At 32.6% G+C, this 16,550-nt stretch overlaps 3 protein-coding genes across 4 annotated transcripts; all 3 read left to right on the forward strand.

The window, feature by feature from the left end:
• The first annotated feature begins 827 nt into the window (after positions 1-827).
• On the forward strand, positions 828-5,166 carry LOC108738170 (protein transport protein Sec24A). Its single transcript, XM_018471442.2, has 2 exons — positions 828-966; positions 1,151-5,166. The coding sequence occupies exon 2, from the start codon at positions 1,160-1,162 to the stop codon at positions 4,922-4,924; it is 3,765 nt and encodes a 1,254-aa protein (XP_018326944.1). The 5' UTR covers positions 828-966; positions 1,151-1,159; the 3' UTR covers positions 4,925-5,166.
• Positions 5,167-5,645: 479 nt separating this feature from the next.
• Positions 5,646-15,888, forward strand: LOC108738168 (protein mini spindles). 2 transcript variants are annotated; one of them, XM_018471440.1, is made up of 28 exons: positions 5,646-5,993; positions 6,120-6,741; positions 6,832-6,983; positions 7,038-7,261; positions 7,408-7,602; positions 7,790-7,970; positions 8,031-8,285; positions 8,555-8,611; positions 8,896-9,079; positions 9,137-9,316; positions 9,381-9,599; positions 9,665-9,885; positions 10,315-10,707; positions 11,193-11,372; positions 11,433-11,596; positions 11,655-11,813; positions 11,868-12,109; positions 12,168-12,405; positions 12,457-12,631; positions 12,906-13,060; positions 13,215-13,468; positions 13,698-13,886; positions 13,943-14,096; positions 14,152-14,328; positions 14,392-14,579; positions 14,681-15,017; positions 15,096-15,357; positions 15,517-15,888. In XM_018471440.1, exons 2-28 carry the CDS (start codon positions 6,146-6,148, stop codon positions 15,660-15,662), a joined length of 5,877 nt encoding a protein of 1,958 aa, XP_018326942.1. In that variant the 5' UTR covers positions 5,646-5,993; positions 6,120-6,145; the 3' UTR covers positions 15,663-15,888. The 2 variants fall into 2 exon arrangements, with proteins under 2 accessions (XP_018326942.1, XP_025832919.1); XM_025977134.1 differs by having other exon boundaries at positions 6,832-7,261.
• On the forward strand, positions 15,883-16,473 carry LOC112905192 (cytoskeleton-associated protein 5-like). The gene is made up of 2 exons (XM_025977135.1): positions 15,883-16,036; positions 16,191-16,473. The coding sequence occupies exons 1-2, from the start codon at positions 16,025-16,027 to the stop codon at positions 16,446-16,448; spliced, it is 270 nt and encodes an 89-aa protein (XP_025832920.1). The 5' UTR covers positions 15,883-16,024; the 3' UTR covers positions 16,449-16,473.
• The last annotated feature ends 77 nt before the right edge of the window (positions 16,474-16,550 follow it).

Consider the following 16,550-nt stretch of genomic DNA (forward strand, 5'->3'; position numbering starts at 1 on the left):
AAGTCGAGCATACAAAACAAAAAACTTTCTCTTAAAACTGACTCGACGAAAATATACAATATAAACAAATAATGGCACTAGAAAGCGTGCTTCTTATTTTCTAGCTACCCTAATAAAACAATAAATTTAAATTCAATAGTACTAATCCTAGCCTAGCAAAAATGCCACTAAAGGGTCCAAACATATTACACAAAAGAGCTATAAATCTATCTAAACATGAAACTTACAAAGAAACTAAAAATAACGAATATCATAAAAAAAGGTTAAAATTTACGAACAAGAGGCATTATTTACACATACTATAAATTAAAAGGTTAATACTGACAGGGGTTGCCACGCTAATTAAACATTTACAATTTAACAAAACTTTACTTCTAACAATAGATAAACATAAAACTTAATTTTATACGGTGAATACCGAACAAAACTAAAATATCAAAACATTTTTTCACCAAATAAATAGAGCGCATTTTTTAAATACTTTATTATGAGTCCCAAAATGAATTATTGTATTGTACAAATAGTTGAACTAACGTTCTTATTTCTTTTTTAGTTAATAAAAATTAATAAAAAAACAAATTTAATTTTTTATTTGTCTGCTCCAAACTTCTTAAAATTAAATTACTTGTGAAGTTATTGAAGTAATTTGTCAACTGGATCCACGCACAGATAATTTTGCTTTACTTCTGAAGAATTTCTGTAATTCTTTGTAAATTAGATTCTAAATAAAATAAAAAAACTAATATATAAAAATGTAAAAGCCAACACTGGTTTAAATGTAATTTTTTATGCATTTGAGCACTAGGCCACTAGAGGGCACTGGTAATCTTTCAGCCACGTAGATTGACAAAAAAAAGGTTGACAATGACAAGTGAGAACTTAAAAATTATTAGATAGTGCAATTAAAAATGTAAAAAATGTACTGAATTAAACAAAAGTTACGATTGCAGTGCAGCGTATCAACAGGTAAATCAGATATTTATTTTTATTCATTGTTTGGTAGTGTGTAGGCAGTGGATAGTTTGTAATTTTTTTATCTTATAGCAATTACCATTACTAATTAATAGTACGTATTTTACAATAATTGTATTATTTTGTTTGTTTTTAATTACGTATTTTTTAATCCAAAAATAACTGGTTGTAATTTTAGTGGAAGAACATGTCTCGTCTGAATACAAATCAACCTCTACCAAATGGTATACCACCTCAAATGGATGGTATTCTAAAACAAGATGTGTTACCTTCAGCACTAAATGGGCTTGGTTCTTCTAGTACATCAAGAGGATCATCCCCAGGTATAATGCAAATTCCAGCATCACAACTACCACCTAGGACAAGTATTCCATTGTCACAATTACCACCAGTTAGAAATCAGAATCCCAATATTAATAATTTAGCTCAAAACTATAGCAAACTCTCAGTTACTGCAACTTGTATGCAACAAGTGACTCCTAGTGGAAGTCCAAAGCCAACATTTAGTACTTCAACTCCAGTTGGTGTTGACTTAAAAAATGATGGTAATTTGAAAAGTGATGGTCCTAGCAAATTTAACTCTAATAGTGCATTTTCTCCAATAAGTACTGTTTCATCAAAGCAGAGTTCTTTAAAACTGGAAAATATTGAAGCTGATGATAATTTCAAAAATGTGCCTCTGAACAATAATAGTGAAAATGCCAACTATGTGCCAACAATAAATTCAAAAACTGCTGAAGGTTTGCAGACAAAAGACAAACAAAACTCAAACAATGAAAACACACACAAGGAAATTTATTCAGGATTTCAGGTACTGGAACAAAAAGTTATTCCTACAAGTTCCCAATCTATTTTCCCAATTGATGGAAATAAACTAAAATTTCCAAGTAACCCACCTGGTGTTCAAGCTAGTAGTGGTCAAAATTTTTCATTTGCGTCGCGTGATGTTCCAACACAGTCAAGTTCAAGTTTCAATAAAAATATTCAGCCTATATTATTACCTTCAGCCAGTGTGCCCCCTAATTCATTTCTTCCACAAACAATTATTTCATCACCTAACCAGCCCCCACCTGTGAAGACACAGCAATGGACTCCTGGATATACTGAACCTCTTGCATCTTCAAGAAATGCAATCCAGTCACAAGCAGTACCATTTATGACTGTAATTCCCCCACAGAATTTACATTCAAATGCAAATATTAGTACGGGAAATATATCATATAATTCTGTTTTACCACCTGTCTCCAAAATACAAGGTACAATGAGTATACCTGCAGGCATGCAACAAAGCTCTGTAATCCCACCACGTAGCCTTCAACAAAATTCATTACCATCCCAAAATATTTTCCCTATTAATTCTCAACAAAATGCTCTACCGTCTTTTAGTCCCACACAACAAATTTCTTCAGTTCCACAAATGCAAAGCAGATACCAATCAAGACCAAACAGGTATCCTACTCAAGTAGGACAAAAAATATCAGACACAAATTATCCGGTACCACCACCTGGTCAACCGTTACAACCGAATTTTACATCACATCTTGAACCAGCTCAAAATATTCCAATTCCACTGAATTCAAATGCTCCTGCTTCACAAGCTAAATTTAATTATAACACTCCCCCTACTCAATATAACCAGCAGAGAGTTCCTATAAGTCAGAATTATCCAAGTTTGAGCATTACCCAAGGATTTAATAAATTATGGGGCCATGAAAATGTCGATCTGTTACAAACTCCGAATATATTGCCTCAGACTAAAATAGAGCCACCCAAAGTATCTTTGGGTCAAGATTTTCTAGATGCAGCAAATTGTAGCCCAGATATATTCCGATGTACCATAACTAAAATACCCGAAAGTAATTCACTATTACAAAAGTCCCGTCTTCCTTTCGGCATTTTAATTCACCCTTTTAAAGATTTAGAACACCTTCCTGTTATTCAATGTAGTACCATAGTTAGATGTCGAGCATGTAGAACATATATAAATCCGTTTGTTTTTTTTGTGGATGCAAAGAGGTGGAAATGTAATTTGTGTTATCGCTTAAACGAATTACCAGAGGAATTTCAATACGATCCTGTAAGTAAGACATATGGTGATCCATCGAGAAGACCGGAAATAAAGTCCAGTACCATAGAATACATTGCTCCTTCTGAATACATGCTTCGCCCCCCACAACCTGCTGTCTATTTATTTTTAATAGATGTTTCTAAAGCTGCAGTAGATAGTGGTTATTTGCAAACATTGTGCACTGTTCTTGCTAGTAATTTGTCCAGTCTACCTGGCGATGCAAGAACTCAAATAGGAGTTTTAGCTTATAATTCCGCATTACACTTTTATTCACTGGCCGATGGTCTAAATCAACCCCACGAAATGACTGTTCTTGACATTGATGATGTGTTTCTTCCTTGTCCTGACAATCTTTTAGTCAATTTGAGTGAAAGGAAAGAGCTCATATTAGACTTACTGACGCAACTTCCTAATCGTTTCAAGAACAGTTACGATAGTCATTCTGCTCTTGGAGCTGCGTTGCAAGCAGCACATAAATTGATAGGACCCACTGGAGGTCGCGTGACAGTATTTCAAGCAGCTTTACCTAATAAGGGCCCAGGTGCTCTTTCACCTCGCGAAGATCCAAATAAAAGGTCAGCAGCTGATGTGCAACATCTAAATCCTGCTAATGATTTTTATAAAAGATTAGCTTTGGAATGTAGTGGTCAGCAAATTGCTGTTGACTTATTTATAATTAATTCGCAATACATTGACCTGGCAACAATATCAGGAATAAGCAGATTTAGTGGAGGCTCTATATACCATTTTCCGTTATTTAACGTAAGTCGACTTGTCGACAACGAAAAATTCGAAAGATGTTTGAAACGATATTTAACGAGGAAAATAGGATTTGAGGCAGTTATGAGAATTAGGTGCACTCGAGGTTTAACAATACATACGTTTCATGGGAACTTCTTTGTTCGTTCTACAGATCTTTTATCTTTGCCCAACGTGAATCCAGATGCTGGTTTTGGGATGCAGATTGCAATTGAAGAAAGCTTATCTGAGCTGCAAACTGTCTGTTTCCAAGCTGCTCTTTTGTATACTTCGAGCAAAGGGGAACGACGCATTCGCGTACATACATTGTGTATTCCTGTCGCCTCTACTTTAACTGATATTATCAATTCTGCCGACCAACAGTGTATTGTAGGCCTTCTTTCTAAAATGGCAGTTGATCGTTCTTTACAATCTAGTCTATCTGATGCTAGAGAAGCATTTTTGAATGTTGCCATAGATGTTTTAGCAAGCTACCGGTTAAGTTTGAACGTGGATAATAATTCTTCAGGATTGCTTGCGCCAAACTGCTTGAAATTATTACCTTTATATATTTCGGCTTTATTGAAACATCCGGCTTTTAGAACAGGAACGGCTACAAGATTGGATGACAGGATCAAGGCAATGTGTGATATGAAATCGCTGCCTTTATATTTGTTAATTCAACAGATCTATCCTGATCTTTATCCTGTTCATAATTTAGAAGAACAAGAAGTAACAAAAAATCAGGAAGGTGAAGAAGTGCCACAACCACTTCGTTTGCAGTTGAGCGCTAGAAGTTTGGATAGCAAAGGTGCATACTTGATGGATCAGGGCGATAGTATGATTTTGTATATAGGTCCGTCGATTTCAATTGATTTTCTAGCATCGATTTTTGGAGTGTCTGATTATAATGCAATTTCTGACGAAATATGCGAATTACCTTTGTGGGACAATCCGCGAAGTCAACGACTGAATATGTTTATTAATTATTTAAACGATGAAAAGCCATTTCCCGTTGTATTGCAAGTAATAAAGGACAATAGTCCTAATAGACATTTATTTATAGAACGCCTCTTAGAAGATAGAGTAGAAAATGCTTTGTCATATCATGAATTTTTGCAGCACTTAAAGACTCAAGTGAAATAATTAGTATCTAAATCAGGTGATATTACTGTTTTCTTTAAATTATCAGATCATGTTATTATAGATTTAAATATCAGTTTTTCTGTTTATTTTAACGTTATATATCTTGATCATTATTTTTATATATAACATTCACGGATCGTTATTTTACCGTTTTAAATTTTCTTATGTAGTGCAAGGCAATAAAATTCGTTGCATTTAGGCTATAATAAAATTGGTAATTATTATTATTTCTTCGATGTATAATATTTNGGAATAAAAGCCTGAAAAGTGCATGTGTTTTTAATATAAAATAAACAGTTAACATTAGATTTAATTTAACATCTTTGGCTATTTGTATAAATATAATTAATATTTTTTGCTGTTTACCGTATTCTGTCGTACTATACCTACAAACCCACAAAGCGTAAAAACGGTAAATATGATATTCACGTGTTATTATTTCTATTTACGTAAAAGTATTATTGTTTAGTTAGGGTACAAAAATTAGTAAATAACAACAAAAAAGGGTAAAAATCTCGTTAAGTTGTTTTATCAGTAGTTAACAAAAAACTATTGCAACTATTATATATTTACCGCATATGATAGGGAAATATAAAATAAAGAATGAAAATTTTTTTACACCAATTATACATGTATGCTACTATTGTTGATAATCAAAAATTCATGAATTATTTACCTTTTCAATTCAAATCAATTGCTAGGTTTTGACATGCGCAATAAGGTCGTATTTTAATTGCTTGTTGATTTATTCCGCACATTTCAATTTTTTTTATTGCAAATTGCAAGTATATCGGTTGTGGTCTTAATCTTTTGAATTGTGATTTGCTTTCTTCAGATGTTAGAAATTTGCCCTAAATTAAGGAAATGTGAATTTATTCCAGGCACCGTGTATTTAATTAATTACTTTGGGGACATTTCAAAAACGAATATATATACTGGTGACTAACTGTATAACTGCCATTGCAGTATTTTAGGTGACCACCTGAAAAATTGTAAATTTGTTGTAAAGTAATTGTTATTTCTTTTAAATTTGAGGTTGCAGGAGCTATTTCATTCATATTAAATTAAGGTAAGATAGAATTTTGTTTAAGTTTTCCGTACTCTTTTAAATACGAAACTCGAAAATTTTTATCGATTAGAACAATATAACTACGGTATTTATTTCATTAGGAATTTTATTTTTACATTTTTTAAGGGGACATAATATTAATCCTAAAGGAAATGGAAGATGATGAATGGAAAAAATTGCCTATTGAAGATAGATGTGTTCATAAATCTTGGAAAGCTAGAATTAATGGTTATGAGGAAGTGACAAAATTATTCAAACAGATAGACGACGAAAAGTCACCTGAATTTGCAAAATATCTTGGTCTTATCAAAAAATTTGTAACTGATAGCAATGCTGCCAGCCAAGAAAAAGGATTGGAGGCCACACTTGCCTATGTTGAGAATTACGCACATGCAGGGAAAACTGTTGGAGAAGTGATGTCAGGAGTTGTCACAAAGTGTATGGCAGCACAAAAAATAAAAACTAAAGAGCTGGCATTACAAGTTACTCTTATGTTTGTTGAAATTGAAAAGCAAGAGGCTGTGGTAGAAGAACTAATTAAAGGAACTGAACAAAAAAATCCCAAGATAGTTGCAGCTTGTGTAAATGCCTTAACAGTATCTTTGAGAGAATTTGGATCTAAAGTTATAAATGTCAAGCCAGCTATTAAAAAGATTCCGACTTTATTTGCTGATAGAGATAAAAATGTTAGAGATGAAGCCAAAGGAATGGTTGTTGAAATTTACCGATGGATCGGACCTGCTCTTAAGTAAGTTTATTTAATACTTTTATATCTTGAAATGTAGATAAAGAAAAACTCCCTTTAAATTAACATCTTACTTTTATTTTAAAAATTTAGATCTCAACTAACTGGCTTGCAAGCTGTTCAAATAACAGAGTTGGAAGCTGAATTTACAAAAATTGAAGGGCAGAAGGTGTCACCAACGAGATATTTAAGGTCACAGCAAGAAAAGCAGAGTAAATTAGCAGCAGAAGCAGTTGAAGATGATGGTAAAAATATATTGAACATTGAAAGGTTGTTAATAAAAGAAATTACTGTTTTAGATGAAGAGCCACAAGATGAAACAAATGCTGCTGTGCCCATTGACGCTTATGATCTTGCAGATCCAGTTGATATTCTTTCAAAGTTACCTAAAAACTTTTATGAGCAACTTGAGTCAAAAAAATGGCAGGAGAGAAAGGAAATGTTAGAACTGTTGGAAAACCTTTTAAAAACGCCCAAATTAGAAAATGGAGACTATGGTGACCTAGTAAGAAGTCTAAAAAAGGTAATAGTAATTGGTGCAAGTTTTTTATGAATCTGTAAACTACTGTTTCACCTGTTTGTGAAAACATCAAAACTTGTCTCGAATTTTTTTGATTTTATATAAAACAAGTGATGTGGTGCCTATTTAATTACTACAATATATTACAGATAGTGCAAAAGGATAGTAATGTAGTTGTAGTTACTGTTGGCACTAAATGTTTGGGTGGTCTTGCGAATGGATTAAAAAAACGGTTTCAAACTTATGCCGGTGTGTGTTTACCAGCTCTTTTAGAAAAGTTTAAAGAAAAGAAGCAAACTGTAGTAGTTGCTATTAGAGAAGCTGTTGATGCCATATATTTGTCGGTATGTAACATGTTTCTCTTAAATTTTGAAAAGATAAATTAAAGTGGAATAATGTAGTGAAATGTTTATCATATGTATTTTATTTATTATTTATGTATAGAAAATTAACAAACAAGGTCCTTTATAATTGCACAACAGAAGTAGTACACATCTATGTATTAAATAAATTACATTACAATTTTTGTAGACAACAATCGAAGCTATTTTTGAGGATGTAATTGAAATTTTGAACAATAAAAATCCTGCGGTAAAATCTGAAACAGCCTTATTTTTGGCTAGAGCTTTTGCAAAAACACAGCCTACAGCTCTAAATAAGAAATTACTAAAAGCATACAGTAGTGGTTTAATTAAAAACATCAATGAACCAGGTAAGTGAAGCAATTATTTTCTTATAAGGGACTTGTAAAGTAAGATGGGCTATTTTTTAGATCCAACTGTTAGAGACAGTTCAGCTGAAGCATTAGGTATTCTTATGAAATTGGTTGGTGAGAAAGCTCTGGGTCCGTTTTTGACGGAATTAGAGAAAGATAATTTGAAAATGATGAAAATAAAGGAGTTCAGTGATAAAGCTGTAATACTTGTGAAAACTCCTGCAGTAAAAAAAGGACGTGCCGCTACTGCTCCTCCTAAAATAAGCGGGTCTAATGAAAGTAACAAGACTGTACCTAAGAAATCTGTACAAAGTAAGATTTCTAAAAGCTTGCCATTTAAAATTAAATTTAATATGTCATGCTTATGTTTATAGATTTTAAAGCTTTAGTATTAAAACTGTACTTCGTTATATTGTTGGGTTTATGCTGTTAATTTACTGATATTCAACTTGTGTTCATTATTATGTCCCATTAAGCTTGACACATTACTTTTCAGTAATGTATTGTGTGACTTTGCTTTCATAACGTAAATTTTCCGATATATGTATTCTACTTAATTTTCATTGTAAATATCATTTTAGCAACACAAAAAAGTTCATCATCAGTGCCATCTTCAGGGACAGCCACTATTGTAAAAAGTAGGACTCATTTTAATACTTATCTGTTCTTTCCTTTTTTTCTCATTATTTTATATATAAATTACACATAATTTATTTGATTTTGAGCTGCAGAAGTATGCATGCATCTCATCTAAAAAGAAAATCAATTAAAACATTGTATAATAGTTTGAGTTTTAGATAATCAATTTATTAAAAAATGAAATCAAATAAAATTTGTTAAATAATTTAAATCTGTAGTAAATTGTTGTGAATTATAGGTATGAGTAACTTTTTAAAGGTATTTTACTTTATTACGTTAACAGCAAAGAAGCGTGTTGCATCTGCAGTGTGTTCAGGAACCACAACAATAATTAAAAGTAAGGGTAAAGCTACTCCAGAACGTGCTAGAGAAAACGAAATAAGTGAAGAAGAAGCAGTTGAAATATCAACAGATTTATTGACTGATGAAATTATGAACGGCCTCATTGACACTAATTGGAAAATTAGGTTCAATCTGATTATTTTTTTTTTCTCTTATTTATTGAAAAGGGTTATTTATTTTAGACTTGGTGCTATTGAGAATATGGCTAATAAAATACAAATGATGGAATCTGCCGAAGTTCCTACCCAAGCTTTTGTCAAGGTTATCAAGAGAAAACCTGGATTAAAAGATACGAATTTCCAAGTGCTGAAGGCACGATTAGATATTATAAAATATTTGGCAGAAAATTGCAAATTTTCTACGTGAGTATACGGAAAAAATTGTTAACTTATTCGAGCTGCTAATACACAATCATTTCATTTCTAGAACTACAGGAAATGCTTGTATTTCTGAAATCGCAGACAAATTGGGCGATTCAAAGAATGGAACTACAGCTGCTGAAACATTGACAGCTATTGCAGAGGCTACAAAACTGGAATTTGTGGCAGAAAATGTAATGGATTTCGCTTTTAGTCAAAAAAGTCCTAAAGTTATGCAAGAAAGTCTTGCTTGGTTGTCTGGAGCAATAAAAGAATTTGGTTTGGGGTACGTCTAGGTTTTAATTTTATTTACTTGAGCGTTATTAATTTCATTTAAAAATTACTTGATAGGAATATGAACGTTAAGAATCTAATAGAAAATTCAAAAAAAGCTTTGGGTTCCACAAACCCTGCTGTCCGATTATCTGCAATTAATTTCCTTGGTACTCTATATTTATATCTGGGACCGATGTTACACATGTTTTTTGAAAATGAAAAACCCGCTCTATTGGAACAGATCAACGCTGAGTTTTCAAAATACGAAAATGAAAAACCACCGGCTCCCACGCGAGGTAAGTAAACCAAAGTTTCACTTTAAGAGCCCCTCCAGTTTTATTGTGTACGTTTTTAGTTATACGCCTTCCAGTGAATCAAACGATTTAATTCCCGAAATTCCCTTTACCCTACAAATGCCCTGATACCTCATCCCCGAAGAGTTTTTGACTTGTGTCATTGTCTAGGAAGCATCATTGTTTTAATGATACTAAAAATCTGGGGTTTTAGATCGTGAAAAAAAAATTGTCAATATAAATAAACATATTTATTTATACAATAAAAATAAATTATTAGTCCATTACGATACTTTAAATTTTTTTTACAATTAGACAGAATTTTAAGTATACGATTCCTAATACAGTTTAATAGCTATTAAACAGAAATTTCTATTCCAAATTATAAACTACATATATGTAGAAAGAAGTGCATCTTGACATTTTTTTAAGGCCTTAAAAAGTCTCCAACGACGGAATCATTAGGTGGTGATACTGAAGAGATCGAGACTGAAGGTGCGTGTGCAGACGGGGAAATTAACATCCAAGACCTACTTCCACGCGTTGATATAAGTTCACAAATCACCGAAGCTCTAATAACTGAGATGTCAGATAAAAATTGGAAAGTGAGGAATGAAGCACTTGTCAAAGTTAATACTATTATACAAGAGGCGAAATTGATTAAGCCCAACATTGGGGATTTACCACAGGCTCTTGCTTTACGCCTAGTTGACAGCAATACTAAGATAGCTCAGGCTGCTTTAGGCATTTGTGAAAGCATTGCTAATTCTATGGGACAACCATGCAAACAGTACATAAGGGTATTTTTGCCAGGATTTCTGCAAGGTAAGTATTCATTATATTTAAATTAATTTATTTAAGAAGTTAGATAACAAAATAACAAAAAGAAGTCTCTTTTGTGTTTGCGATGACTTAATTTGGAAATTTTTATTTTATAAATGTACGTGAGAAAAAAAAATTTATAGGATGTAAAAATGTGGATTGAAAAGGTTTAAAAAGTATGAGTTGTTAGAAAGAATAAGACAGTGAGCGTTTTGGAAATCAATAAAGAATAGGCGGGATAGGTTGGGAGGATACCTTCTGAGACAAGAAGGATTAGTTATATCTATTAGAAGCAGAAACAGGAGTAAGGATGGGGAGGGGTATGCGAAGATTAACTTATGATGGGAAGATGTCCTTGGACTGAAGACCTTAGATGATGACTGAGATATTCTTTTATTATAGTTAGTTAGTTATGTAACCGTTGAACTTGGTGTTGAGTTATTTTAAGAAAGAAAATAAGATTTTATTAGTATGTTTTAATTTTTTAGGCCTTGGTGACAGTAAAGCTTGGATTAGATCTGGCTGTATTAATTGTATGAACACCTATGGAGAACTGTGTGCCTACAAAGAATTTTTTGAAGCTGAAATGATTGCAGACGCGTTAAAAATTGGTTCTCCAACTCTACGAACTGAATTGTGGAATTGGCTAGCTGAGAAATTGCCAAAAAGTGAGTACTTTGTGAAAAAAGATACAAATAGATAAATATAAAAAACTTTTCTTTGTCAAGTGAAATCCTTACCTAAGGAAGAACTTCATGCTTGCATTCCACACCTTTATTCAAATTTGGAAGATCGGAATGCGGATGTGAGAAAAAACGCCCACGAAGCAGTCTTTGGCTTCATGATACATTTAGGATACGATTCGATGTTGAGGCAAAGTGATAAACTCAAGGTAAATCTATAAATTTTTTAGCTGTTTTGTTAGTTTTGGGTTTGATCCATGTTTTAAGCCTGGTTCGAAGACGACTATTGTGGCCGCCTTAGATAAAGCAAGGCCAAATCTTCCCATTAAGCCTCTTCCAAAAGCGAAGGCGTCTGAGGAGAAAGAAAATAAGGTCGTTAGGGGTACGAAATCAGCTACAATTGTAAAACCTGGTACTAAAGCTAAGGTAAAAAGTTCATAAAATTCAAAATAATTAATTTGAAAGTAATAAATCATTTAGGGTCCAGTAGTTGTTCCAAAATCTGCTCCTGTTCGTAAAAAGGAAGAAGAGGTGGATACGTCTCCTTTACTGACTGTTAACAATATGAAACATCAAAGAACAATAGATGAATCAAAACTCAAAGTTCTCAAATGGAACTTCACTACGCCTAGGGAAGAATTTGTTGAACTTTTAAAAGAACAAATGACTAACGCCAATATTAACAGGAATTTGATTGCTAATATGTTTCATTCAGATTTTAGGTAAAAGCTTCTTTGTTTTCGTTTTTACTGTTAATACAATAGTATTTTTCTTATTCAGATATCACTTAAAAGCAATTGATTCATTAATGGAAGCACTTCCAGACAATATCCAGGCTTTGATTTCTAATTTAGACTTGATATTGAAGTGGGTTACCTTACGCTTTTTTGACACTAACCCGTCCGTTTTATTGAAAGCTTTAGAATACTTGCATTCTGTTTTCAATGCCTTAATAGAAAACAAATATCATCTGCTGGAAAGCGAGGCTTCTTCATTTATACCATATCTTTGTTTAAAGGTTATATTTTAATTATTTTATCGTAAATGTATAAACGTAAGCATCTTGCAGACAGGAGATCCTAAAGATGCTGTAAGAAATGGAGTTAGGTCATTATTCAATCAAATTTGTAACATTTTTCCTGTTAGTAAATTGTTTTCGTATGTCATGGAAGGTCTGAAATCTAAAAACGCCAGACAGAGAACTGAATGCTTGGACATTATGGGGTCTTTGATAGAAAACTATGGTAATATAAAGCAGTTGTTGAATTTATAATTTAATTTAAATAATATCCAATATGTTAAAGGAGACCGTTCTGTATTGATAACTTTTTAATTTCTTTTTTTTTGTTTTAAAGGTGTGATCTATGATAAAAATAACTTTTTTATCTTTAAACTTGAGAATTGATAAAATCAAACTTGGTTGACCGATTCGTATTTGAACGGCAACTTTCGTTTAAAAATCACACTTTTTCAATTTATTAACGTAATAAATTATTTTTTAAACTATTTTGGTGGTAGGTATTGGTGTTTGTGTTCCATCTCCGTCCGTGTGTCTTAAAGAAGTTGCAAAACAGATTTCTGATAGAGATAACAGTGTCCGAAATGCCGCATTGAATTGTGTTGTTCAAGCCTATTATATTGTTGGTGAAAAAGTGTTTAAGATGGTTGGACAGGTTGGTACTTTTGCATAAATTTTAATTTTCAAACCGATTTTTTACGTTCCATAATTAATTATTTATCTTCACAATCAGTTAACTGATATTTAGAAAGTAGATAATGGAAACATCTTGAGTATATAGATTTTTTTAAGAACAAAATTTTTTTTAGATTTCAGACAAGGACATGTCTCTATTGGAAGAAAGGATAAAGAGGGCTAAGAAACCAGTTCCGAAAATGATAGCTAAAGTTGAACCTATGACAGCTGCTTCACTAAATCCCATTCGTAGCAATTCACATGATAGGCAAAATACAAATGTGAACAGTTCCCGTAACATCGAAGTGTTGCCTTCCAATAATTCCACTAATGGGCAAATGGACACTGAAGACGATGTTATTGATGAAGATGAATTTCCCAGAGTGACGTAAGTAAAAGTTTCTCATTTTCATTGGGATTTTGGTAAACATAAATTTTTAGATTATTATTTTGTTAGCATATGAATTATTCATACAATATTCTACAACTGTTGCTCGAATGAGGTATCGGAGTTATCTTACACATGGATTCGGCTTATCCTAAAGTTACATTTCTAAACCGAAATGTTTATTTTGTTTTGGATTTTTAATCTGTAAAACAATTTTAATATCTTTTAGGCCTTTATTGCCTCAACCTCCTCAACAAGAAATTACCGAGTACAGTGGACCCTACCAGTTGGATCCCGAACTTCTAAAACGTTTGGACAGCATAAAGTATGATATGCCTAAATTACAATTGTACCAATTTGATCTCGATTTCTTGAAAGATGAGGTTGTAGTTCCATCTATTGATGATGCCCGCGTAAAGTAAGTTATATAAATTAAAAATTAAAAAATAGATTAACCTTGTGCCTTCTCCACAGGGTGATGCCTTTATCTGCGCCCAACCCTATATTGCCTAATCAATCGCCTCTTTCTGGTTCGGCTTCATCCCTTCGACAAGGAGGATCCAGGGATTATTTGCTTGAAAAACTGATTAAACAAATGAGTTCGACCGATAGAGCTTCAGCGTTTGAGGTGTTTTTTTTTAATCACATTGTTTTTTTTTTTTTTCTAAGGTTTTTATTTTTAGGCAATGGATCATCTTCAAACTCTTTTGATTTCAAACAAGGGACAGTTAATGGCAGAATATGAAGATTCTTTTATGTCTGGAATTGCAGCACAATTGAGAATCATTGCTCCTGAAGATCCTAGAAGTAACGAATCGGTGACAAGGATGTATAGATTGATATTAACCGCTTTGGACGCAGTAAGTTGTTATTGATTGTAGTTTAGACAAAAATAGAAACAAAAATTCATATGTACTTTTTAGTTTTATCAAAATAAGAATGTAGGTACAAAAGTGTCAGTTCCTTTATTAAAAGAAGTTCTAACGCGACTTATATTGCTTCTTGTGGATGCAAAGCTTGAAGGTTGTCACGATGGTGATGCTTTCGTGAGGGTTGTGAACGTACACTGTGTTAAGATAATCGAAAGATCTGATCATTCCAATACAATTTGGTAAGTAAAAATGTTGTTTATACTACTTTTAAAGTTTACTTAAATTTATTTAAAAGAATTTATGGATATTTTTTAATAATTTTATTTTGTATTTTTTTAAGCGCTCTGATACAACTGCTACATGAATGCATAAGGTCTGAGGGATCGCCAAGGCAAACTGAATTGGTAATGAAGTGTTTGTGGCGGGTTATAAAAATCATGCCCACATGGGCCGAAGAACTAGACTATGATAGTATCTTATTGGAAATCCATAATTTCCTTAAAGACTACCCTAGCGCATGGTGGAAAACCAAACCATCTGACACACCTTTAAGGACAATTAAAACTATAGTCCATTCGATGACTAAGGCAAAAGGAGGTCAGTTAATGTTGCATTTGGGAAAGGTTCCCAATACAAGCGAATCAGAATTAGAAAGTTACATTTTAAGACTTCTTAAGGTAATTATAAAGTAGGACACTAATATTATGAAAGAGTCCTATTTAAGACTATAACACGTTAAATAATTTTTTTTATAGAGTTTAAAACTAGAAGAAGTTAAGCAAATACCTGTAAAGACTGACACTTTGTCTCGATCAGCTCAGAAGACTTTGAAAGAGATTTTTGAAAAAATGGCTAAAAAGAGCGACGCCAAAGACGCCTTAAATCTTCTATATGATTTCCTTCAACAACATCCTGAAATATCGATCGAGCCGTATCTGAAAGAGAGTAAAATTCTTCAGGATTATGTTAACAATGGTCTGAAAGAGATAGGACAAGCAAGAAAAGCTTTAAAAGAAAGTAAGTATTTGCCTAATTCAACAAGAGATTATTTTCTTTGTACCTGGAGTTAAAATTCTAGAATTGTGGATACTTTAAGTACGTGCGTGTATTATTTAATTGCTTAACACACAAATAAACAAATAAGCTATATAATAGTAATGTAAACTACATTTATAGCGGAGAAATTTGCCGAAGTAACAGCAGATACTGAGACGTCTGCCTCCAAAGGTTTGGATTCGAAAGGTGTGGAATATTACAAAGAAAGACTGCAAATGTGGAACGAAGTTTGGAATCAAGTAACAAAAGGGTCGCCGCAAAAATAAACAAATTTTCGGAAAGAACAAGCTTCTGTAAGACTTCAGTATTTTTTTAAAGGAGGTAGAAAATATAAAGCGAATTTAGTTAGTATTGTTAGATTCATGTATCTCTGCAGGTGCTGTTTATAATCTGACTAACCAGTAGGCATTATGGTAATTATTAAAGTAGTTACTGTTCCATTTATATTAATTTGTTTCATACTTGAAGTTATCAATTTGAGATCAGTATTGGTGTTTGTGTTCCATCTCCGTCCGTGTGTCTTAAAGAAGTTGCAAAACAGATTTCTGATAGAGATAACAGTGTCCGAAATGCCGCATTGAATTGTGTTGTTCAAGCCTATTATATTGTTGGTGAAAAAGTGTTTAAGATGGTTGGACAGGTTGGTACTTTTGCATAAATTTTAATTTTCAAACCGATTTTTTACGTTCCATAATTAATTATTTATCTTCACAATCAGTTAACTGATATTTAGAAAGTAGATAATGGAAACATCTTGAGTATATAGATTTTTTTAAGAACAAAATTTTTTTTAGATTTCAGACAAGGACATGTCTCTATTGGAAGAAAGGATAAAGAGGGCTAAGAAACCAGTTCCGAAAATGATAGCTAAAGTTGAACCTATGACAGCTGCTTCACTAAATCCCATTCGTAGCAATTCACATGATAGGCAAAATACAAATGTGAACAGTTCCCGTAACATCGAAGTGTTGCCTTCCAATAATTCCACTAATGGGCAAATGGACACTGAAGACGATGTTATTGATGAAGATGAATTTCCCAGAGTGACGTAAGTAAAAGTTTCTCATTTTCATTGGGATTTTGGTAAACATAAATTTTTAGATTATTATTTTGTTAGCATATGAATTATTCATACAATATTCTACAACTATTGC

Source organism: Agrilus planipennis, unplaced genomic scaffold, assembly GCF_000699045.2.
Source record: "Agrilus planipennis isolate EAB-ADULT unplaced genomic scaffold, Apla_2.0 scaffold209, whole genome shotgun sequence".
In the NCBI taxonomy this organism is placed as follows: Eukaryota; Metazoa; Arthropoda; class Insecta; order Coleoptera; family Buprestidae; genus Agrilus; species Agrilus planipennis.